The following is a 26,377-nucleotide window of genomic DNA, read 5'->3' on the forward strand; positions in this document are numbered from 1 at the left end:
CAGTGGATCCCGCACCAGGGCTGCAGGTGGAGCTGCCTGCCAGTCCCGCGCCGTGCATCCGCACTCCTCAGCCCTTGGGTGGTCGATGGGACTAGGCACCGTGGAGCAGGGGGTGGCGCTCATCAGGGAGGCTCGGGCCGCACAGGAGCCCACGGAGGGGGTGGGAGGCTCAGGCATGGCTGGCTGCAGGTCCCGAGCCCTGACCCGCAGGAAGGCAGCTAAGGCCTGGCGAGAAATCGAGCGCAGCGCCAATGGGCTGGCACTGCTGGGGGACCCAGTACACCCTCCGCAGCCGCTGGCCCGGGTGCTAAGCCCCTCATTGCCCGGGGCCGGCAGGGCCGGCCGGCTGCTCCGAGTGTGGGGCCCGCCAAGCCCACGCCCACCCGGAACTCCAGCTGGCCCGCAAGCGCAGAGCGCAGCCCCGGTTCCCGCTCGCGCCTCTCACTCCACACCTCCCTGCAAGCTGAGGGAGCCGGCTCTGGCCTTGGCCAGCCCACAAAGGGGCTCCCACAGTGCAGCGGTGGGCTGAAGGGCTCCTCAAGTGCCGCTAAAGTGGGAGCCCAGGCAGAGGAGGCCCCGAGAGCGAGCGAGGGCTGTGAGGATTGCCAGCATGCTGTCACCTCTCAGGAGGAGGATTTGCTTCAAAGTAACAAGAAGATCTGAAAGCAGCAACAACGAAGAATGAGAACTAAAGAAAACTATTCTTTTATACTCTGAACATTTATCATAATATAAAGGCAAACATAGGCTGGGTGTGGTGGCTCATGCCTATAATCCCAGCACTTTGGGAGGCTAAGGCAGGAAGATCTCTTGAGCCCAGGAATTCGAGACCAGCCCGGGCAACATAGGGAGACCCCCATCTCTACAAAAAGTAAAAAGTAAAATTAGCTGGCTGTGGTAGCACATGTCTATAGTCTCAGCTACTCCAGAGACTGTTGCTTTTAGTCTAGAGCATTGAGGCTGCAGTGGGCGATGACGGTGCCACTGCACTCCAGCCTGGGCGACACAGTGAGACACTGTCAATCAGTCAATCAATGTGAACGTAAAACAATCAACTTTTAAAAATTAAAAATAAACTCAAAATGAGGAAAAGTTTGGGAGAGAAATAACCAAATGGGTATCTGATTTTTTTTGAAAAGTAAAAATTATGATTAGTTAGGGGGGAATATTGAAAAATGTAGTTCATGTCTCTAGCAGATTGTAAAATCAATTTAATAAGATACAATCTTTTTTTTTTTTTTTTTTTTTTTGAGATGGAGACTCGCTCTGTCACCAGGCTGGAGTGCAGTGTCGCAATCTTGACTCATGGCAACATCTGTCTTACGAGTTCAAGCAATCTCCTGCCTCAGCCTCCCAAGTAGCTGGGACTACAGGCATACAAAACCACGCCCAGCTAATTTTTGTATTTTTAGTAGAGACAGGGTTTCACCATGTTGGCCAGGATGGTCTTGATCTCTTGACATCATGATCTGCCCGCCTCAGTCTCCCAAAGTGCTGGAATTACAGGCGTGAGCCGCCGTGCCCAGCCACAATCAGTTTTTTTAAAAAAATATTAAATAGAAGGCTGGGCACAGTGGCTCATGCTTACAATCCCAGCTATTTGGGAGGCTGGGATGGGAGGAGCGCTTGAGCCTGGGAGGTAAAGGCTGCAGTGAGCTGTGGTCACGCCACTGCACTCCAGGTTGGGTGACAGAGGGAGAGCCTGTCTCTAAAAAATAACATAAAATAAAAGTATTAAATAGAAAAAAGAATTTCTGGATGCACAGGGGTAAGTATTGTTTTTAAATACTTTTCTTTCACTTACATACATTTATATTGGGTGGTAATGAAAAATACCTTTTTTTTTTTTGAGATAGAGACTCACTTTGTCGCCCAGGCTGGAGTGCAGTGGCATGATCTCAGCTTACTGCAACCTCCGCCTCCTGAGTTCAGGTGATTCTCATGCCTCAGCCTACCTGGTAGCTGGGTTTACAGGCACGCACCATCATGCCTGGCTAACTTTTGTATTTTTAGTACAGACAGGGTTTCACCATGTTGGCCAGGCTGGTCTTGAACTCCTGGCCTCAAGTGATCCACCCATCTCAGCCTTCCAAAGTGCTAGGATTACAGGCGTGAGCCACCGCACCTGGCCGGGAAAAGGTAATTCCTAATGTGGGTAACAATCAATGGATTTGAATGTCTTTGATTTAGGACAACTGTAACACAGAATCACTTTTAAGACTATGTAACAGATCCCGGCTGGGCGCGGTGGCTCACGCTTGTAATCCTAGCACTTTGGGAGGCCGAGGCGGGCGGATCACAAGGTCAGGAGATCGAGACCACGGTGAAACCCCGTCTCTACTAAAACTACAAAAAATTAGCCGGGCGTGGTGGCGGGCGCCTGTAGTCCCAGCTACACGGAGAGGCTGAGGCAGGAGAATGGCGTGAACCTGGGAGGCGGAGCTTGCAGTGAGCCGAGATTGTGCCACTGCACTCCAGCCTGGGCGACAGAGCAAGACTCCGTCTCAAAAAAAAAAAAAAAAAAAAAAGACTATGTAACAGATCCCTCACAATTTCTTCTTTATCTTAATTTCTGGATTGCTAAGGGACCCTCTTCTTGTATGTCTTACCTGAACTCAAAATTTAAGTTCAGCATTCTCATACAAGGCCAAGTACTCAATCACTACTGAGTGTGGTGGCTGTAACTCCTTTCCCAGTAGATCATGCTACAGAAAGTGTATCAAACAAGCTCTTCTGAGGTATGACAGGTGTCATGATTATTACTTACAGGTGCAGGATGTGCTGATAATACAATTTGTATGAGAATATTAACAGTCACAACCCATACTTACTTCACCATCTTTGGCAAGCTTTCTACCACACCTCATGCTATTTCCCTCTAGTTCTTCTTTATTGATTTCTTGAGGCCTAAAAATATACATAAAACATGAACTTTCATAGAAAATATGCAATTAATAATTAAAAAAGAACTATGAGTTAAGAACAGAAAATCTTGCTACCAGATTTAAAAATAAATTTTTGTGGTACAGATAAAAATAAGAAAGTGTTGATTAAATTTAGTCTATTACCTTTGCTAGATAAAAAAGATTTAATATCTTCTATGTTTCACTTATTGCCCTGACTTCTGGACTACTTTTATTAGGGCTCAGCCAAACCAGAGAAGAGGAAAGAAAAATGAAAAATTCTATTTGCCAAAAAAAAAAAAAAAAGTAAAAGTCTAACTACCAAGTAAAATAAGCTAAAATCTATTATTTCTGTAAATAAGATGTGACTTGATATCACCTACCACTTAATATTACTTGTTTCACATGCAAACCATTTTTCATGTAGTGTAACTATGCAAAATCAATATTTAATAGAAAATGCCTGTATAATTTTATCAGTTAAGTCTTTATTTGGTTCCCTAGTTTAAAAATCTGAATCAACTAAGAGAAATACTGTTATCTAAAGTTGTAATAAATATGGTATTATTATTATTAGCGTCATTATTTGAAATGATAATAGTAATATAATACATTCATTCATATATTCATTCACAACATGAAATCCCTAGAAATTGGGTACAATAATAGCACATATAATACATAACAAAATAATGAAACAAATACAATAAATAAGTAAGTGTAAATAAGACTAATAAAACATGTCCTTGATATCCAAGAGCTCAGTTTAGTAGGGAACTAGACATAGGTAATAATTATACTACAGTTAATTATAATAATATTAATAATTTGTGGTTTGTGATGTTAAGTACATGAAGAAGGTACAGATTTATTGCCCAGGGTTAGAGGGGGATCATTAGAGAGTAAATATTATTTGTGCCTGAGTGGAAGCTTGTTGGGTAGGGTGGAGGTAAGGGGTGAATTCTATGGAGGGGTAAGAGTATTCCAGGCAAAATAAATAGTGGATAAAAAGGAACTGGAGGGTAACAGAAAACCAAATGTAAAGGAATTTAATGCAGCTGCAGCATATGAACGTAAGAATTTAGTGCACATTTAGTGCGGATGAACGTGAAAGGAGATGAAGCTAAAGGCATCTGGGATAGAATGCTGAGAGTCCCCACAGATCATGCTAAGTTTCAACTGCTCTTGTAGGTAACAAGTTCCTAAGCATTTATTCTGTAACTTTTAAACTTTTTGGTATGAAAAACTGCAAACATATGAAAGCAGAGAAAATAGTATGAGCCAAATTTTCTTACCATCTAGCTTCAATAATCTTGAATAGCAATACTATAGTCCCTTAACTGTCATCAAATATCCCTGGACATATTTAAGCAGAGAAGTGACACAGTTTTATTTCTGTTTTAGAAAGATAACCCTCTTGGCAATGTAGACAAGAGTTTTATGAGGACAACCCCAGAGGGAGATTTGACACCAGATTATAACCTAGAATCCAGGGAATATAGTGTCTTCCTCACTTTAGCAGTCCTGCAGCAGTGAGCAGATGATTGGTACCTGCCGAACAGAACATTTCCTAAGGGGGAATATAATCATATACAGTTGACCCTTGAACAACAGGTTTGAACTGCTTGGGTCCATTTATACACAGATTTTTCTCAATCAAAATCAGATCAAAAATGCAGTATTTGTGGGATGTGAAATCTGTGTATATGGAGAGCCAACTTTTTGTATATGTGGGTTTTGCAGGGCCAACTAACTGTGGTAGTAGAGTATGTGCGGATTTTGGTATACGCAGGGGTCCTGAAACCAATCCCCCCAAAATAACTGTACTTCTTAAGGCAAAAAACTAAAGACTTATTCTAGTGCAGTATCTTAGATGAGACTCTATATTACCCTCAATAAGGACATGGGTGAGGAAAATCATGAAAAATAAAGAACATCCAAAATTTAAAAATTGAATATACAGAAGGATGATTTATACGTTACTTCATACACTACAAAATGCTTCAGTTCTCAATTCCATTAAATAGCTCATTGTTACTTCATATACTACAAAATGCTTCAGTTCTCAATTCCATTAAATAGCTCACTTTTTGGTTTCAATTTATTATTTGTATTTCAACAATCTTTTTTTTTTTTTTTTTTGGGACGGAGTTTTGCTCTTGTTGCCCAGGCTGGAGTGCAATGGCATGATCTTGGCTCACTGCAACCTCCGCCTCTCGGGTTCAAGTGATTCTCCTGCCTCAGCCTCCTGAGTAGCTGGGATTACAGGCATGCGCCACTGCACCCGGCTAATTTTGTATTTTTAGTAGAGATGGGGTTTCTCCATCTCGGTCAGGCTTGTCTCAAACTCCTGACCTCGGGTGATCCGCCCACCTCGGCCTCCCAAAGTGCTGGAATTACAGGTGTGAGCCACTGCACCCAGCCTCAACAATCTTACTATTATTTATGCTGGATAAATATACTGGGAATATGTTTGAAAAAGTATATAATTATAATCAAAGTAGAAACTAGGATCCTGGATAATAAAAATGACATAATCATCATGAATTTATGTAATACTTTCATACACGTACTGTTTGGATGAAAACTTATAATTAGGTCATTATTTTAAAAAATTATTTGATATATAAAAATGAGTTCAAAGAGATCAGGGCAAAAAATTAAACTTTGAAGGTCTTTCTGTATACTCAGTCTCTCCACAATACCTATATATTAAGAAGCTAGCAGAAGGATCAAATCACAAATATAAAAGTTCTGTGAACTACAAAGCACTATACATCTTTCCTTTAAGATGAAGAAGGAGGATTAATGTTTTGTGGGGGTAGTCATATGTTTTTGGGGAAGGTATCTGTAACCAGATGGTGTTTTTGTTGTTGTTGTTTTGTTTTTTTTGAGACAGAGTCTCACTCTATCCCCCAGGCTTGGAAGTGCAGTGGAGCAATTTCGGCTCACTGCAACCTCCACTTCCAGGGTTTAGTAGAGACAGGGTTTCACTATGTTGGCTAGGCTGGTCTCGAACTCTTGACCCCAAGTGATCCTCCCACCTCAGCCTCCCAAAGTGTTGGGATTACAGGCGTGAGCCACCGTGCCCAGCCTGGATGGTTTTTAAATTCATTTTAGACTTAAAGGTCTTCAAAAACTATTTATTACATTAACTAGCATTTGACAATACTACCATAAATAAGAAAAACAGATTTACCTAGACATAAATATAAAAATTATGCTTTATGAAAGCATTAAAGAAAATCATATGATACTAAGTAAAACAAAGTATATATGGATTACATGTTCAATTTTACTAATAAAGCAAATGACATTTCAATAATTGCATTATACTAATTGACCAGAAAGACATTTATAAGACTGATAATGTTGCAAAAATATAATAAAAAGTGATTATATGATCTTTACTTCAACAGCTTGAGTTTTCAATACTGCTAATGATTTTTCAACATAATGAATGCATTAAAAAATTCATAGCAAATTTTTTTAATGAAAAATGATATGGTATAATATACTTACCCCACCTCACTGTCCTGTTCTGCCCGCAGCATAGCAAACCACTGCTGTTTATACACATAAGACAGCCATTCTGAAATGTAAGAATAAATTAATAATAATAAATAATGACTGAAGATTTAATAATAATAAATAATGACATAAAGGATTTAAACATGCATAGTTGATAAAATTGTTACCATTTCTAAATACAAGTTTAAAATAGCAATTTAAAAATTAGGTAGCTTAGGCCAGGCATGATGGCTCATGCCTATAATCCCAGCACTTTGGGAGGCCAAGGCAGGTGGATCACCTGAGGTCAGGAGTTCGAGATCAGCCTGACTAACATGGCAAAACCCCATCTCTACTAAAAATACAAAAATTAGCCGGGTGTGGTGGCGGGTGTCTGTAATCCCAACTACTTGGGAGGCTGAGGCGGGAGAATCGCTTGAACCCAGGAGGTGGAGGTTGCAAGGAGCCAAGATCATGCCACTGCACTCCAGCCTGGGTGACAGAGCGAGACTCTGTCTCAAACAATCAAACAGACAGACAAACAAACAAAAGACCCCGGTAGGTAGCTTATATTTTACAAAAATACTGTAATGGCTTAATGATCTTTAAAGTGGTAAAGGTTATATAACTTTGTCTCCGGCTAGACTGTACTTATTATATTGCATACATTTAAATTGGATAGTTAAAAGCATATTCTTGCATTTAATGTTTTCCTTTTCATAGTTCATATTAATTTTCCAACTGTAAAAATCATACCTGAAACTATATTTTTAGTTTTTACAGAAGTTCTGACAGAAAATTGAATAATAAACTCTTCCGTTATTAACATAAAAAAAATTGGTTTTTTGGGAAATAAGCCATCCCTAAATTCGTAGATGAAACATGCACACTCAATAAATAATTCTAGAATATTAGATTTAGATAATATAAAAATTAAAATATTTTAAATTATTCTAAATAGAATAAAAATTATAATTATAGATATTCCTTTAATAATAAATATTTTTCCCACAAAATAAGCCTGTGTAAGTGGAAACGTTAGTTATTTCAGATAAAAACAGATTAAAAATAAGAGTAGACCAGGTGAGATGGCTCATGCCTGTAATCCCAAGCACTTTGGGAGGCTGAGGTAGGAGGATCACTTGAGCCCAGGAGTTCTAGACCAGCTTGGGCAACACAGTGAGACCTGATCTCTCCAAAACCATGAAAATTAGGTGGACATAGTGGCGTGCGCCTGTAGTCCCAGCTACTCAGGAGGCTGAGGCAGGAAGATCTCTTGAGCCTGGGAGGTCAAGGCTGCAGTGAGTCCTGGACACACCAATGCACTCAAAACCTGGGCAACAGAGCAAGACTCTGCCTCAAAAAAAATAAATAAATAAAAGTAGAATTGGCTTGGCACTATTTATCTTTCTGCTCTTGTTTATTCCCAACTAGAATGGGTAGTTTTTCTATTTTTTTAAGTTCTTAAATTATTTCTCAATCTCTATTTAAAAGAGGGGTAGAAATCGTGGCGCAATTAAAATCTGGATTGTCACTTCCTAGGTCTCTACTTAATAAAAGTAATTAGGTGACTTCCAATGACTTACTGTTGTCTTTCCTTAAAACAGGGTCTCACTCTGTGGCCCAGGCTGGAATCCAGTGGCCCTATCTTGGTAAACTGCAGCCTTGAACTCCTGGGCTCAAGCAATTCTCCTCTCAGCCTCCAGAGTAGCTGGGACTACAGGTGTCTGCCACCATGCCTAGCTAGTTTTTCCATTTTTGTGGAGAAGGGGTCTCCTGCTTCGGCCACCTAAAGTGTTGGGATTACAGGCGTGAGCCACCATGTCTGGCCTAAATACACTTTTGAATCTTTCTTTCAGGGTCCTCCAAAATTATATTTTTGCTATTATAAGGAATTTAAGTGTCTAGCACAGATAATTTGTCTTCATAGGTAAATACTAGTAGCAACTATTGCATGACTCAGCACACATACACATGTATATTTTAAAAAAATTATTTTATATATATATGTATATATATATTTAAAGCTGATCCCTACCTATTAAAATGCCTGGAGTTTCAAACTCATTGATCTAGAGATAGCATATGGCGTTTTATGACTCATTTGTAAAATTGGAATGAAAGAGTTAGACATACGTGTATATTCTCAAATATCATGTTAGATGTATCCCATAATTTTTTTTTTTTTTTTTTTTTTGAGACAGAGTCTTGCTCTGTCACCAGGCTGGAGTGTGGTGGCACGATCTGGGTTCACAGCAACCGCCACCTCCCAGGTTCAAGCAATTCCCCTGCCTTAGCCTCCCGAGTAGCTGGGATTACAGGCATGTGCCACCACACCTGGCTTATTTTCTGTATTTTAGTAGAGACGGAGTTTCACCATGTTGGCCAGGATGGTCGTGATCTCCTTAACTTGTGACCCACCTGCCTCGGCCTTCCAAAGTGCTGGGATCACAGGCGTGAGCCACCACGCCCAGCCAAAAATGTTTTAGAATTTAAATTCCAACAATTTTTGTATAACCTCCTTTAAAACCAAAAGCATTTTAACCAGTTAAAATCACGAATACATATTTTTGTTCCTCTTGTCATAGTTTAATCCAAAAGAATAAAAAGTCAAACTTGAAATCATTCTGGTCATAGGTAGCGCAAGGATTCTAGGTTCCATGTCTTAAAAGCAGCATTCCAAAAATAAGTCAATGTAACACAAGTTCAAATGCAATGTTAACAGCATTGCAAAAGGAAAAAAAAAGAATCCCTGGTAAAATATGGGATGAAAATAAGTGAAGCAGGTTCCTTTACACAGAGTTTTCAATATGTTTGTATGCAATCATCTCCAAAAAGGAAGAAACACTAGGAAGAGTTTGCCAGAATCCTTTTTGGCAGAGAGCTACTGTTGGCTGGAAAGATTCTGAAAAAGTGCCTTCAAGAAACTTTGACTAAGTAGACTAAACTTTGACTAAATAGTAATATGTTTCAGCACTTATTTTAAACTTTATCAGACCAAGGTCCAAAACAAAAACTCAAAATAGGGGCTGGGTACAGTGACTCATGCCTGTAATTCCAGCATTTTGGGAGACCGAGGCAGAAGCACTGCTTAAGACTAGAAGTTTGAGAACAGCCTGGGTAACATAGCAAGACTCTGTCTCTACCTGCCCACCCCTCCCCAGCCTGCAGGGGGAAAAAAAATGGGCATTTCAAGGTGGTATTTGACAGTGTCACACATCTGATCTGCAGCTGTGATCTAGTCTACGGCAGTTTTTGAATATAAACACAGTCTTTTCCCAATGGAATAAATGAGATACATTAGATTGAATTTATTTAGATTATTTCCCTAGTTTTACACAAAGAATATGGGAAGGGGACCTCTAAAACCATATTATTTGAAAATCTCATGTCTTACATTTACAGGCTTTAAAAAGCAAAAAAAGATACTTCCTAATTTGCCTAGTATTTTTTGTTTAAGTGAAGGGAAAAGTGTATCTTCAGGTATACATACACTCACATGAATCCACTTAAAACTAATATGGCTTATAGCAAAAAACTAAGCCTATGAGTTGAACTACTTTATGAAACACATACATCAGATGTAGATAATGAAGATGAGTGACTAAACATTTACATAGTAAAAATTCCTACATGGACAAATAAGAGTATTCTGTATAGAGCATCTAGGTATAAAATATTAACACAAAATTATGGAGAAGCCTGGTTCAAAAATGCTTATGTATAATAACATAAAAATCTAGTTCTGAAGCTATTTTCTGAATTTATTACATGGATTTATATACCTCTTCATTTTTAGTAACTTATTTTCACAAAACTGACAATGAGGTAATTGGGTAGAAAGTTGGAACAGAGTGGCAGAAATTGATACAATTGCTGAAGGAAATGAAAAAGAGAAATAATGAACTAAAAGTAGTGTAAGAAGTCCCAAGGTTCAAGCTTAGTGTTGAAATGTGAATTTGCAGTGACACCAATACGAAAGCTGTAGGATGCTCTGCAGCGGTACTCAGCACAAAGTAGAGGGTATAGGAACAAAGAAGGTTTAATTTAGTTTTAGGATTTTGCCAAGTGAAGGACACAGAGTTGAAGACAACTGTGAGAGTGACCTAACATGATCTATCATGAAATCCAAGCCTGAGAGGGAAGAAAAGGCAGGAGAGGTTTGAAAGACTGGCAGAAAATGAAGGGCTTAACATGGATTGGAAGTTAAAGAGCAGTGTAAAAGGGAATGAGGCTATGAACATGCTAGGTTTTATAATAGCCTGAAAACTACCAGGTTTCTGATGCTGAGAAATTCTGGGTTCACAAGGTTCATGGCATATCCAGGTTTTAGGAAGAAAGTGCCTAATGTTTGGCAAAGAGGTCAAATAACTAGGAGGCTGAGAGCTGAGGTCAAATAACTACTAGGAGGCTGGGATATTAAATGTATTTGTTCATATGGACATATTATGTGACTGGATTGGGGGAGAAATCGACACTAAAATAAGTGTCTAAGTTTTAAATGAATGCAAAGAAATGACTAGCGGTCAGGAGAGAAAACAAGCTCAGATGGCATGCAATAATGGTTTGGTAAGTGCACACTGAGGGGGCTAGGACGGTGGTCTCCTGGCCCTATATTAGCAGGGTGTGAGAGCCAGAAAGTCTTCTACGGAGGGAAAATAGCTTCCTCTGGAAGTTTAAAAAAAAAAAAAAAGGAGGGAAGAGATAGAAGATTTTGTTGTCCCTGGTTCCAGGGCATATAGTAGAAAGGTCTGGGAGGAATGGTAACAAGATAGGTCAGATGTATCCAAGTGGAGGAAAGCATGACAAGAGTATGGAATAAGACAGTTAATGAACCTAATGACCTAAGATAAACCTAATTCCATGAAATAATGGAGTTCAACTGTGCTTGACACAGTTGAATCCTAAAATAAAATGCTTCTATACAAAGTCCCAATTCAACTTTTAATTAAACATATTTCTAAATTTTTCACCTAAAGATGGTAGACAGATGTACCCAAATCCCCCATATTGCCAAACGCCTAACTTTGATTAATGTTAACACGTTTTGCACTATTTCTGAAGAACGATCAAGTTTGAGGTTGATTAATCAAAATAATTTCAACTAATTTCAAATCTAAGATACCTTCCTACTGAGAGCATATGTCAATCTATCTCAATAATGTGAATTAGGTGGCTTCCTTCTGTCTCTTCACAATGTGATAAATAATTATCTGTAAGATACGGTAACAATGACTGAAATCTGCCAAAAAATACAGGATCTAAATTCTTTCTGATTTTATACTGAATAAAATATTTTAGACTAGAAATACTTGTACCCATCTTGCAATCCAAAAATATAAAGCTTATCCACTTGCATCACAGGCACACTTAAATTAAACTACTTTAGAACAAACTTTTCCCCAATCTCTTTCAAAATTCATTTGTAAAAAGCCTTAAAAGGAAGTACAGTTAGAGTGGCATATGTAATTGGCTTTGGCATCTAATATTACATCATTGCTAGGGCCTGGTATTTAACAGATACTAAAACTATTATAGAACTGCTATACTACAAGCAATGTAAAATTCAGAGAATTTGTGACTTAAACAGTTATCTATAAACTTGCTAAAGTGATTTTATAAAAATGCATCACTTCCAAATATACCAGAAGAGTTAACTCTAAGTTTCCCTTCCCTTCGATTCCTTTCCAAATAAGTATATAGATATCAGGAACAATTTAAATTTATAAACATACAGCTATGTCACAATTAAAGTGTCAAAAACAATCACGACTTTTTAGACAAATCTATAACTCTAATTATTACTACAAATATTACATGTAAATGTTCAAACAGAAATTCTATTTTCCATTTCTTATATGTATATATAGTACTAAATGGAGTTATTCACAAGCACTAGAGATTTAACTCAGAAAGGTAAATCAGTAGTTATTTCAAAAAATTTAAATTACAATTAGCAAAGACACATTTGCTTCAACATGAAGTTTAAAACTTTAGAATAAGAAAAAAACAAAATAAACAAATTTAAGGAGCACTAATAGAAAAATCAGTTATGATCTTTAAATACTTCAAAAGCCATTTTTAAAAGTCTGATCCAAAATCATGTACTGGTTTATTAAATTAAAGAACATCCATACTACAGAATACTAGATAATCATTTAAATATTCTAGAGAGTATTTAATGAAATATGATATGGGAAAATACTCATGATATGTAAGCACAGAAAATTACCTCTATAGGATGATTCCACTTTGGCATAAAGATGTATACCTTTCTGGGATTAATAATAATTTCTACTTCCTTCCTTGTTCTTTTCTATGATCTATATTACTGTTATAATCAGAAATATATTACTTAAAATTACAAATTATGTTCTCTTACCTGAAGGTACAATAGCATCTTGTTCAATAATTCTTGCAGAAGCCAGATCACTGATAATATATTGTAACCTTAAATGTCTGAATACTGACACAAATGGTTTTCCTTGTTCAGTTTCAAGGAAGGCCATACCTTCAAAATCTATAAAAAACCACGTTAAGTTAAACAGCCATTCTTTTCAAACCTATTATTCTTAAATGTTTTTATGGACGGGGGATACACACGTACACTCATGTCTATTAGGATACAAAATAAGCTAGTTTCAAAGTTCTCAAGAATTTTATAAACCTTAGGTTTACAGATAAAAAAAAAAATAAGGAGATTTATTTAAAAATCCCAGGAAATTAACTTTGGTCCTAATGAAACCCCTGGGCTGGGAATTCAGCTGTTTCTGGGCATTTGGCATGTATAGCGCAGCAAGTTGGGAAAGGAAGGCTTAAGAAAGGTACTTAGGGTTACACACTCTTACCAGAATCCCCCTCCCAAGAACTGAACAGGCCAGTGAAACTCTGGAGCCCAGAGGCCTCACTCAAGGATAAGGTACACAGGACAAAGAATATCTCTTAATTTCTTTTAACTTACATTTCAGCTACATGTAATGAACTTTAGTTAATATATTAATTCTCTATTGAAATACAAAATAAGAAAGACATTGTATGGCTAGGCGTGGTGGCTCACGCCTGTGATCCCAGCATTCTGGGAGGCTGAGGCTGGCAGATTGTTTATGCCCAGGAGTTCGAGACCAGCCTGGACAACATGGTGAGATGCTATCTCTATTACAATAAAATAAAATAAAGACAGACATTGTAGCCATAGATATGCAACAGTTGGGTAGTATTCAGTTATTACTAAGATAATTCAAGGCTGGACACGGTGGCTCACACCTGTAATCCTGGCACTTTAGGAGGCTAAGGTGGAAGGATCACTTAAGTCCAGGATGTCTAAGACCAGCCTGGCCAACACTGTGAGACTCCCATCTCTACAAAAAATAAAAATAAAAAAATTAGCAAGGTGTGGTGGCATGTGTCTGCAGACTCAGCTACTCAGGAAGGCTGAGGTGGAAAGACTGCTTGAGCCCAGGAGTTTCAGCTTGCAGTGAGCTATGATTGCGCCACTGCACTCCAGTCTGTGTGACAGAGCAAGACCTTGTCTCCAAAATAAATAATAATAATAATAATACTGAAAACAGAATAATTTGGCCGGGCGTGGTGGCTCACGCCTGTAATCCCAGCACTTTGGGAGGCTGAGGAGGGTGGATCATGAGGTCAGGAGTTCAAGATCAGCCTGGCCAAGATGGTGAAACCCCGTCTCTACTAAAAATACAAAAAAAATTAGCTGGCCGGGCGTGGTGGCTCACGCTTGTAATCCCAGCACTTTGGGAGGCCGAGGCGGGCAGATCACAAGGTCAGGAGATTGAGACCACAGTGAAACCCCATCTCTACTAAAAATACAAAAAAAAAATTAGCTGGGCGTGGTGGCGGGCGCCTGTAGTCCCAGCTACTCGGGAGGCTGAGGCAGGAGAATGGCGTGAACCTGGGAGGCGGAGCTTGCAGTGAGCCGAGACTGCGCCACTGCACTCTAGCCTGGGCGACAGAGCAAGACTCTGTCTCAAAAAAAAAAAAAAAAAAAAATTACCCGGCGTGGTAGTGGGCACCTGTAATCCCAGCTACCTGGGATGCTGAGGCAGAGAATTGCTTAAACCCGGGAGGCAGAGGATGCAGTGAGCCGTGATCGTGCCACTGCACTCCAGCCTGGGTGACAGAGTGAAACTCTGTCTCAAAAAAAGAAAAGAAAATAGAATAATTCAAGTTTATGAAGTATATAATTTTTTTTCTTTTAGGGAGAATTTAAGGTTATTCCTAAAAATTACCCTCAGTTACATTCCAGTGTGCTTTCATGAGTCAGAAGGAAAGGTTTAGAGTTACTGCTATCAAACAGGTATTTGTGCATGAGCCGTAGTTTATGTTTTCTATTAAACAACATATACCCAGCAGAGTATGTATACTCAGTTCTGTTGCTATTAAGGATAAGGAGAAAAACATGACAGTTGCCATTATAGACTATTATGTCTCAAACCATGCTTCACACGGAACACAGGTTTTCTGTAGACCAGAAGGTGTTCCCCACTAAAATATTTTTTTTCTGAAAATTGTAAAAAGACAGCCAAGTTAATGAAAATATTTCCACATTATCTCATAGATTTTTTGTATTCCCTTGGCACCTGCCTAGAGTCAGCAAAGCAAACAAGAAAGCAGTAAATTCATTAAAAAATTAATAGTTAACTTTGCTTATTTATACAACAGGTGTGTGACAGTGGATTTATATCTCTTGCTTTTAAAAATAACAACATTGGTTCTAGTTCATATGTTGAATAAAATGTGCTAATTTCATGGGGTGTGCTGAGAATACCATTTTATTTTTACAGGTGTTCTGTCACATGAACAAGATAGAAAAATCTAATTCTGGATTGTCTCATAGAGATCTGGTGATTATATCTCATGAAGCCTTTTTGTCAAGGCTGTAGAAGAGACTGGCTCATTTACTTCTGTAAGAATTTACAGAACCAAAAAAAATGTTTTAAAGTTTCTTGCTGGACAACATGTAGCCATACTTATTCCATCAGCCAAATTCAATAGCAATCCTTAAGTATAATTGTGTAGAAAACTTTCTAAATTTCCATTGTTTCTTGTAGTCCTGATCCATATAGATCTGAAAAGTCAAATAATTAAGAAAACTTAAAAGAAATATACAAAAATATATGGCAGGTGTGGTGGCTCATGCCTGTAATCCTAGCACATTGGGAGGCTGAGGCAGGCAGATCACTCGAGGCCAGAAGTTCAAGACCAGCCTGGCCAACATGGTGAACTCTGTCTCTACTAATAATACAAAATATTAGCTGGGTGTGGTGGCATGCACCTGTAGTCCCAGCTACTTGGGAGGCCAAGACAGGAGAATTGCTTGAATATGGGAGGCGGAGATTGCAGTGAGCCAAGATCGCACCACTGCACTTCCAGCCTGGGTGACAGAGCAAGACTCCATCTCAAAAAAAAAAAAAAAAAAAAAGAGTAAAGATATATACCAAAATATAACAAGTGAGGAATCACAAGTGATTTTTCTATCCTATTTCCTAAGTATGCATCTTATTTATAATTGTAAAACTACTGAAAATGACTCTATAAAATCTTCACAGAAAAACAAGAGCATTAGACATACATTTTGGTTTGTGCAATCAATGTATCCCTGAAAAGTTATCTTGAACTGTATACTTTCACACCTCAGGGGCTGGGAGGGAGAGCCTCAAGTGGGAAACCAGAAGTAGACCACAGCTTGCTTCTCTAGTTTCTGCCACTTAGGCTACAAGGCAATTTCTCTTTTGATTGATTGCTGTGGTGGATCTATCTGGAGCACAAATGATCATAAGGTTCTATCAACATTTGCCTAATATCTACTGTTTCTACTGAGTCCCTTTGTCTTTTTAACTTCTTCACTATCCTTGTCTCTTTCAGCTTTTCTCTCTGTTCTGTTTATTTAAATGCTTTCCCCTACTTTTCTCCTCTATAATTTCCCTAGTCCTTCTTTAATTGCCATAATGTAACACAAAAGTATAATTTAAGATACAAGTTTAATATTTTTGTTCTGCAAGGAAATCAAGTTATATTTCGCTGATATGGTTCTTTACACATTTTTACTTCAGGAGCTTTATAGAAAAATAATTTATCTGGCTCTGAGGTAGGAAATCTGACTACATAAAATAATTCTATAAAATACATTTAACTAAGATATAAAGAGCATGAAATTTTAAAATTAAGAGTATCTATTCATCAAAAGACTTTTTTTTCCTTTTTTTTTTGAGACAGGGTCTCACTCTGTTGTCCAGGCTGGAGTGCAGTGGTATGTGGCCATGGCTCACTGCAGCCCCAATATCCCCAGGCTCAGGTGATCCTCCCCTGACATCAGCCTCCCCAGTAGCTGGGAATACAGACAAGTGCAGGCCACCACACCCTGCTAATTCTTTTTTTTTTGAGACAGAGTTTCGCTTGTTGCCCAGGCTGGAGTGCAGTGGCGCAATCTCGGCCCCCTGCAACCTCCGCCTTCTGGTTTCAAGCGATTCTCCTCCCTCAGCCTCTGTAGCAGCTGGGATTACAGGCACCTGCCACTGCACCCAGCTAATTTTTGTATTTTTAGTAGAGATGGGGCTTCACCATGTTGGCCAGGCTGGTCTCCAACTCCTGACCTTGTGATCCACCCACCTCAGCCTCCCAAAGTGCTGGGAGTACAGGCATGAGCCTCCGTGCCAGGCTGCCCTGCTAATTCTTTAAATTTTTTGTAGGGACAGGGTCTTGATATGTTGCCCAGGCTGTCCTTGAACTCCTGGGCTCAAGTGTGCCTCCTGCCTTGACCTCCCAAAGTGCTGGGATTACAGGCGTGAGCCATGGCACCCAACCAAAAAGACATCTTTAATAAATTAAAAAGATAACCTACAAACTGGAAGTGCAGAACATATTTATGACAAAGGATTAGTTATCAGGAATATATAAAGAATGCCTACAAATCAATAAGAAAAGACAAATCTGACATTAAAATAGGAAACATACCTGAACAGATATCTCACAGAAGAGGACACATATGGCTAATACCATATTGAGTCGTTCAATCTCTTTAGTTATAAAGGAAATTAAAATTAAGGCCACAATGTGACATAGTTCCATAACAACTAAAACAAAATGATATACAGTGGCGTGTTGCTGCTGGCTCATAGGAGCTGTGTGCATCTCCTTTCTCATTCAGTGATGTCATGTTGGTAGCTTGCAATCAATCAGCCATGACGGGAAAATTTGTACCATGGGAATTAAGAAATGGCACTAATCAAGGATTATTTTTTCAGAGTCAGCTTATTAGCACACCACTATGTAATATATGTTAAGACATACATACATGGTACAATAATATATATTTTTAAAGCAAAAGAATAAACACGAAGTTCAAGATGGTGGTTAGGAAAAGTCAGAGGGACACAATAGAAAAGAGGCACATGAGTTAGACTGAAGTTACTGATGTTCTAGTACTCAAAGATTAGGTCACAAAGGCTCAACGTATTAAAAATAAACCAAAAAGGTGGCCATAAACTAAGAAAATCACGAACTAAGGATTATGATTTATCCAGTTCTTTGCACCTGACAGCTGTAAAAAATACTTTCTCTAGATATGTTTTAGCAAAGTAAAAAATAACATACATACATTTTAACATACACCACGTATTTTTTTTACATTGCATGCCCTCCTTTGCACAGATAAGACCTTACGGCAGTTGATCTTAACCAATTTTAGATCAGTCTCCACTGAGAATCCGATGGAAGGTATGGAGGCTCTCCTCCCACAAATGTATGCAGCAGCACACACACATACCAAATTCTGTACCCACTTTTGGGGGTCAGTGACACATGGAAGCCTATCTATGGCCCCTATGTTAAGAATGGTTGCCTGACAGGTATAGCTTGTTAGAGAAAACTCAGTGTGGTCAAGACAAATGCAATCAACAAGATCTGTTGGTGATAAAATGGGAAAAACAATAGTTTTTGGCGATCAAGAGTATGATGACAGTTCAAGGGGTAACAATTCAGATAATGATAGTTAAGGTATTTTTCTTATCTAGCCTTGATTTTCTCACTGTAAATGAGGGGCTGGAGTAGATAATTGCTAAGGTCTTCTCCAAGCTCTAAAATTAAGTCTGTAAACAAGTCAGGGCCTGATTTCATTTAATTAATTAATTTATTTTCTGTTCTCACGGGGCCTGATTTTAATAAATTTCCTTTTAAAAGGAAAGTTCTCAAAAACTTCAGGCCTACCTTTCCTCTGTTTAGAAAACCAGACATCTGTTTCTGTCAAAAGCTGTTTTAAAGATCCATTCCAAGAAGGCACAAGTTGAAGGAACATCCACTAGGTTAAAAAAATTAAATAAGAAAACAATTAAGAAATTTCATCATTTTATGATTTTACATTTTCAAATTGCTTTCACCTTAAAATATAATAGCTAAAAAATTTAACTTCTACTTTACCAGCAATTGCAAGAAAGAAAGTACAACTATAAGCACTCAATTTATCATGTCATTATCATAGTCCAATGGCTGGGTGCTGTGGCTCACACCTATAATCCCAGCACTTGGGAGGCCAAGGCAGGCAGATAACTTGAGAGAGGTTTAGACCAGCCTGGGAAACATGGTCAAACCCCATCTCTACAAAAAAAAAAAAAAAAAAAAAGATTAGCTGGACATAGTGGCATGCATCTGGAGTCCCAGCTACACAAGAGGCTGAGGTGGGAGAACCTTCTGAACCCTAACGGTCGAGGTGCAGTGAGCCATGATCGCACCACTATGTTCTAGTCTAGGTGACACAGCAAGACCTTGTCTCCAGGAAAAAAAGAAAAAAAAAATCATAGTCCAGTGATAAAAATTGGATGTGTGTGCTAAGGAGTAAGCCAATCCAATCCTTCAGAAGTATTTATGGTAACACACTGGAGATTACTGTATTAAAAAGGTAAAGGTTTAACATATATGTATATTAAATCAGAAATTTTATACTAATTTATTCTACTCACTAACAACTCAATTTCACTAAATACTATATGAGATTATAAAAGCAAGAAATTAACATGGGAAAAAGGAGCTTCTTTGTCTTATTGCTGCTGAGATAATATGCAGAGTAGGTAAGAGCAAAAAGTTTTAAATCCTGGACCTGGCACTTAAGAGCCAGGCATATTACCTAGTATCTCTGGGCCTTAATTTCTTCATTTGTAAAATGAGCATGATAATATGTTTACCTCATAGGACATTAAAATATTTAATATATATAAATACTTAGAATGGTGCATGGCACGTAAACACCCTGTAAGTATTAGTACTTACCATTACTGGCTAAAAGCAGTTTTAATAACAGAAATGAATGCCACTGTGACAACTCACTGCAGGCTCCACCTCCTAGGCTCAGGTGATCCTCCCACCTCAGCCTGCTGAGTAGCTGGGACTACAGGCACGAACCACCACACCCAGCTAATCTTTTGTATTTTTTGTAGAGAGGGGTTTTTGCCATGTTACTCAAGCTGATCTTGAACTCCAGGCCTCAAGCGATCTGCCAGCCTGGGCCTCCCAAATTGCTGGGATTACAGGTGTGAGCCACTGTGCCTGACCTCTGCACCAATTTTTTAAAAGATTGGATAGCCCAGATAGTAAAGTTCCTTGAAGAAAAACAGTAACAAAATTTCATCTCTACCATAGAAACAAACAAACAAACAAAGAGTCCCTATGAGATAAGCTAGAAAGTCTCAGTCTGAAGTTTCACAACTGTGTTAAATACTCACAACATTGTTTTGGGGACAAAAGGGTAAAGGCAGGATTATGCAGTAGGAAGAGGGCAATGGACTGGGACTCCCAAGACCCAGTCTCTGCCTCAAGCCTGCTCTGAGTCTCACTATTTACATGAAAGAATAATGGCTGATCTGTGTCTTCAAAGAGTTGTGAAAATAAAATTAGATTTTTAAAATGTTGAAACTTTTCAAAAGCATGAAGTAAAACATATGCCAGACACGCAAACAGGCCTTTAAAAGAAAAATTTCAACATTTCTTAGAAAAAGTGTGTGTAAAAATGCCATCATTAACTGAAGCTCAACTTTGAAAACGTTCCTAAAAACAATATAAAACATTTATGATTATATAAACAAATAACAATAACATATTTTTTGTTAAAGAAAAGTCTGGGAAAAAACTAAATATTCCTAAAACAGAAAAGTACAAAAAATAAAGTTAAAATCACTAATGATTCCAAATCCCTAAATATAAAGACTTCTTAAGGTTTTGGCCTATTTCCTTTTCCTACATTTATAACCATCCCTTTATTACTGGATACTGTTTCCAGTTTTTCACCATTATACGCAGTGCTGAGGTGACATCCTTGTATAATATGACATCATATTATGTCAGTACCTTTTTTAGAGCAGTGTATATATCCATCTCCACTTGCATCACAAATAAGTTAGATGAACCAATGAGCTGTTTCATGACATTTATACTGAAAAAGATAAATAGAGGGAGTGAGCTTATCTTTAGGCACAGGCTAAAGGATCCTGGTAGACATAAAAGCTTTAAGTCTTTCTTGTAAAAAAAAAAAATATGTGGAATTAAAAATGACAGCAGTCCTTCTGCCCAAGACAAAGAATCTTAGAAAACAATCTATCTGGATACAAGGATACTTTTAATTCAGATAGTGTGCTATGAAAGGTCCTTTTCACACTGACAGGAAAACAAAGAGCTCTGATCTGCTGATTAATCACGTTAAAGCAAAGTTCCAGTAAGATAACTTTAAGTATGCTCTGATAAAATAACAGCCTTCCTCTTTTGCCCTCCACCACTCCACTTCTATGTTTTGTTTTGTTCTTTAAAAAAAGGCCAGGCATAGTGGCTCACATCTGTAATCCCAGCACTTTGGGAGGCAGGAGAATCATTTGAGGCCAGATGTTTGAGACCAGCCTGGACAACATGGTGAGACCTCGTGCTACCAAAAAAATAAAAATAAAAAATCAGCCAATCATGTTGGTGTGCACCTGTAGTCCCAGCTACTCAGGAGGCTGAAGGGGTAGGAAGGATTGCTTGAGCCCAAGAGGTGGAGGCTGCAGTGAGCCGAGACTGTACCACTGTACTCCAGCCTGGGCAACAGAGCAAGACACTGTCTCCAAAAAACAAAAAAAAAAAGACACTAAAACAGCTATATCATCAAAGTAATCTTTAACCTCTAGGCTTAAGAGAATTGCTTAGTCATAAACTATGATTTTAGTACTATTCAAGAGAATAAGATCAAGAAACATGTGCTAGTTATTTAGAGTGAAAATGACATCACCAGTTATTTGTTTTGCTTTTCCTTTGTTCTTTGTTTCCTTTGAGCCATAAAAAGCCAAGAGAGCACGTGGGTTTTTAACAGGATCCTGCTCCTTTTTCAAAAAGCTCAATGAGAAATTAGAGTCATCCCCCTGTATCTGTGGGGGATTGGTTTCAGAACCTCCTACAAATACCAAAATCCTCTATGCTCAGGTCCCTTATATAAAATGGCATAGTATTTGCATGTAACCTATGCACTTCCTCTCATATACTTTAAATCATCTCTAGGTGTTCTTATAGTACCTAATACAATGTAAATGTTATGCAATAGTTATCATACTATATTGGGTTTTTTTGTTATTATTTTTTATAGTTTTTCCCCCAAATCTTTTCAATCGGCAGTTGGTAGAATCCACAAATGGAGAACCCACGGATAAGGAGGGTTGACTGTATTAAAGTGTTTCTAATGATTTTCAAATCAACATTCTATGGTGATTTATTTATGCCTTGACATCACCAGGTGATGAATGTCTCTCTCACTTCTCTAGCAAATTATCTCGTAAAGGCAAAAGAAAGGAAAAAACCCAATAATCTAGGAGGTGGTCTAACCATAAAAAGTAACATTTCTATAAACTGTATCTTGAGAGTTCAAGGAAATTTGAATTCCCTCCATTCCATAATGTATTTAAACATAAAAATATTTACCTCTCCCTCACCTCCTCCCCACCAAAAAAAAAAAAAAAAAAAAAAAATCAGTAAAATTCACATCCTGGGAAGCTATGTAATGTTTGAATTTAGTTTTGTACATTTCCATCAGAATGTCACACACTCCCGGACACATTTGTATTCGTGTCTCAGAAGCGCTGCTGTCAGGGAAATGCAAGCCAGAAAATGACTGTAATGCCAACCAGCCTTCGAAAGTTCACTGCTAGCCAGATTTTCTCAGACCCATCACAAATACCTTAGTCCCATTACTACAAATAAGCTCCTTGACAGCAAGAGACCATGACAAAATCATCTCTGCATCCTTCACAGCCCCTAATAGAGTATCTTTACACATAAAGAACAGTCAGGAAGTACTTGCTGCGGGAATGGATAATATGCGTACTTAATCCAAAAAGCCAAACTAAGCTGGGTGCGGTGGTATGTGCCTATAATCCCTGCTACTTGGAGGCTGAGGCAGGAGGACTGCTTGAGCTCAGGAGTTTGAGTCTAGCCTGGGCAACATAGCAAGGCCCCCATCTCTTTAAAAAAGAAAGGCTGCTCTGCAGCTTGGGTGGTAGGCAGGGTAGGCAGTCCTCATTGTCACCACCATATTTCTTGTAGGTTTTTAGAACCCTGGAATCCATTTCTCACGGGTGACTGTGGTCCTATTATTCCAGCTTGGACTACATAGTCCACAGGTGATGGAGAAATCTTGGACCTCTGGCTCCATCTCCAGGACCTCTGGCTCTGCGCTGTGCTGTGCTGTGTCTGACCAGGTCCCGCTTGAGGACGAAGGCGGCGCAGTTGACTGCGGGAGCCTCTGCAGCCCCAGCCTGAAGCCTGCATGGGACCCTGTGTGGCACTAACAGGTTTTTTTTAAAGGAAGATTGATATTTTCTCAAAGGGAGGGAATGTCACCATGTTGCCCAGGATGATCTTGAACTCCTAGATTCAAGCAATCCTCCCACCTTGGCCTCCCAAAGTGCTGGGATTATAGGTCTAGGTTTTCCCAAATCTGCTTTTTTGGTAGAGAAACCCTGAGGACTGATGGGCTTTTGCTTGTCTAAAACCATGGCCTGTGAATTCGTAACACTCAGGGACATGGCCATAGACTTCTCTCATCAGGACTGGGAATACCTTGACCTGGTTCAGAAGACCTTGTACCAGGAGGTGACGGTGAAGAACTATGGTAACTTGTCTCACTCTCACTGAGGCTGGAGTGCAGTGTCACAATCACAGCTCACTGCAACCTTGACCTCCATGGCTTAAGCAATCCGCCTGCCTCAGCCTCCAGAGTAGCTGGGACTACAGATTTGGATTCAAGGTGTGAAATAATCAGAGATAGAAAAATGTACATTTATAGGAGACACACATTTGTTACTCCACATCAGAGAATTCATTCTAGTGAGAAAACCGATCAACATGAAAAGTTTTTGAAGGTGAAAAGAAAAAAAAAAGGCCAAAACAGTTTCTTCAAACTTATTTCTCAATAATAAAGATGATTTTTAAGATATAACTTTTAAATTCTCTAACAGCCTGGCAAAACCTGAAACTTTTCTATAGTCTTATAACAGTAATGCATTTTTCTATTAAAATTGGTTAAAACAGTAGACATAATATCCATTATATTATTCACAACAAAGAAATAAGTTTGCACAGCATTTCTTCAGTTTATGGATGTAGTCAAGCCCTTTCATTAAATTGTTTGCTTTTTCATAATATAGTTTTGTGTTCTACAAAAATGTTACGTACTTTAACAAATGATAAACAATATTTTAGGATGACTAATTATAAAGTTACTTGAAATTCAAATACCTGAGTTCTTTAAAAAGTTCAACATTCTGGTGAGTCATCAAATTGTTTAGAAGCCATTCAAGGCACCTGAAATTAAAATATATAATTATTACATTATATGCCATGTATTTACAATTTATTAAGTAGGACTTATAGTTAAAATAAAATCAGAACATTAATCTTGCCAGAACATGCTCAAAACTTTTAGCTTAACAACAGGAAATTTAGTATTTTTGTCAGTGGATATTATTAAGAGAATATTTCCTTTATATTAACAAGAGTATTTCTAGTTTTAAAACTTCATTTTGAGTTTGTGTTAGTTTATTAAGGGGTCTGCATACTAGTATAACCTTCTTTAAAATCTCAAAACAGGTACTACAACTCTCAAGAGTCAGGACTGTCAGTCTATCAGGCCTACTTCTTAAACAATTTTAATAGAAAATATACTATAAAGTGCAGTGGCATGATCACGGCTCATTGCAGTCTTGAACCTCCTGGGCTCAAAGAATCCTCTGACCTCAGCCTCCAGAACAGCTGGGACCACAGGTGCATGCCACCATGCCTGGCTAATTTTTAAAATTTTTTGTAGAGATGGGGTCTCCCTATGTTGCTCAGGCTGGTCTTGATCTCTTGGGCCCAAGTGATCTTTTTGCCTTGGCCTCCCAAACCACTGGGATTACAGGTGTTAGCCACCACACCCGACCAAGAGTGACCATGATTTTTATAAGCATGTATATAACCCACCTATGGTCACTTACAAAGACAACACTTTTGAGGAATTTACTAATTAGTCCAAAAGTTAAAAGGGGCTTTTTATTTAACAAAATTCCACCCCCCTATCCTATTTTTCCTTAATTCTTTCTTTCTTATAGTTATACATTCTCTTAAGAAACTAAAGCAACCAAATTCCTAAAAGTGGGATAGGAAGAAAAACAAGAAAGACAACTCACTTTTTCTTTACAGAATCTAATCCATAGGTCCCTGCTGACGTGTAATAGCCACATACAGTTTTCACATTAACTGTTTCCTTCATTGTCTCACCACACTGCTGTATTAAACCGTCCTGTAAATATAAATAAGCACTGGAAAGGCCCATTTCACGTGGGAAAAATTAGCTCTGATATGTGCTTTTACATATTAAAAAGTAAAAAAAAAAAAAAGAAGGAAGAAAGAAAAGAAAGAAAACTCATTAAGTGCAGCAAACCTAAGTTTTTTTTTTTTTTTAACAAGTCCAATAAAAATCCTGAAAAAAGTTCAGCAAGTATTCAACTAAATACTTGGAATTTGAAAACGGAAGGTGTGGGGAGCAGTAAGGTGGAGATTAATACTGCTATCCTTTTTCTTTTCTATTCTTCCCCTGTCTGAGACCTTTGCAAATTTCTTTAGCAGCATTTTGTCTGTTTTGCCATTTCTTTTTAAATTAAGACATCTGCATAGTCAGTTAACCATGTGATGGGCCTAAACAAACAGTATGCATTAGCAGAAAGTGATTATTAAGTTTAAAATAACTACGGTATCTAAGAGATGCACCTAAAACAAGTATATATTATTATAAATGATTAACATTAAAGTTTTAACCTAAAATGTTTATATAGGTTTTAAGTGAACTAACTTTAATACATGGAAAGAATACTACTTTTCATTCAAATTTCTGAAATACACTCATCATGCAGGTATAGTAAGTTAAAGAGTTAGTAAATCATAAAAGTAAGCAGAAAGTGAATTTAGAACAAAATCAAAAGGACCAGAGTTAGAAAATAAAGTATACTTATTGGAAATAAGTATTGAAAGGATCAAAACATTTTGAAAATCAAATGATCTCAACCAAGGATATTTAGCAAGCTATTAACTAATACTTCAAATAAATCAGTACAAAAATACCACATAAAAGTAAACAATTTTTTAAGATTAAAATAAAACATTGACTCCCTTAGGATTTTAAACTTACCTGGAAATCATTCTAGACTCCTCCCCTTTCCTCTTAACATTTAGTCTATCACCAAGTCCAGTGGATTATCCCTGAATCTCTCTGGTATCCAGTTTTTCCTCTCCAAGCTTATTGCTACTGCCCTACTTTCCTCCCTTGGACAACTGCAACAGGTTTTTGTCTCTAATGCTGTACTCATCTTTCCTTCAATTCATCTTTCACATTGTTACTGAAGTATTCTTTCTAAAACATAACTTCGTCTTTCCCCTGATTAAAATATTCCAAAGGTACTGTG

General features: G+C 38.1%; 1 protein-coding gene across 3 annotated transcripts in view; it reads right to left on the reverse strand.

Annotated features, from left to right (window-relative positions):
- Positions 1-26,377, reverse strand: part of GMCL1 (germ cell-less 1, spermatogenesis associated) — a 55,234-nt gene that overhangs the window by 15,927 nt on the left and 12,930 nt on the right. For 2 of the 3 annotated variants that reach the window (XM_055242528.2, XM_063617863.1), the window contains exons 5-11: positions 25,106-25,218; positions 24,177-24,242; positions 20,769-20,853; positions 18,639-18,729; positions 12,796-12,933; positions 6,426-6,495; positions 2,832-2,907 (exon numbers count right to left, since the gene is read on the reverse strand). In XM_055242528.2, the coding sequence (XP_055098503.1) occupies positions 2,832-2,907; positions 6,426-6,495; positions 12,796-12,933; positions 18,639-18,729; positions 20,769-20,853; positions 24,177-24,242; positions 25,106-25,218 (639 nt within the window). The remainder of the gene's footprint in view (positions 1-2,831; positions 2,908-6,425; positions 6,496-12,795; positions 12,934-18,638; positions 18,730-20,768; positions 20,854-24,176; positions 24,243-25,105; positions 25,219-26,377) is intronic. The other variant, XM_055242529.2, reaches the window with a different exon arrangement.

Source organism: Symphalangus syndactylus, chromosome 14 (genome assembly GCF_028878055.3).
Source record: "Symphalangus syndactylus isolate Jambi chromosome 14, NHGRI_mSymSyn1-v2.1_pri, whole genome shotgun sequence".
Lineage (NCBI taxonomy): Eukaryota > Metazoa > Chordata > Mammalia > Primates > Hylobatidae > Symphalangus > Symphalangus syndactylus.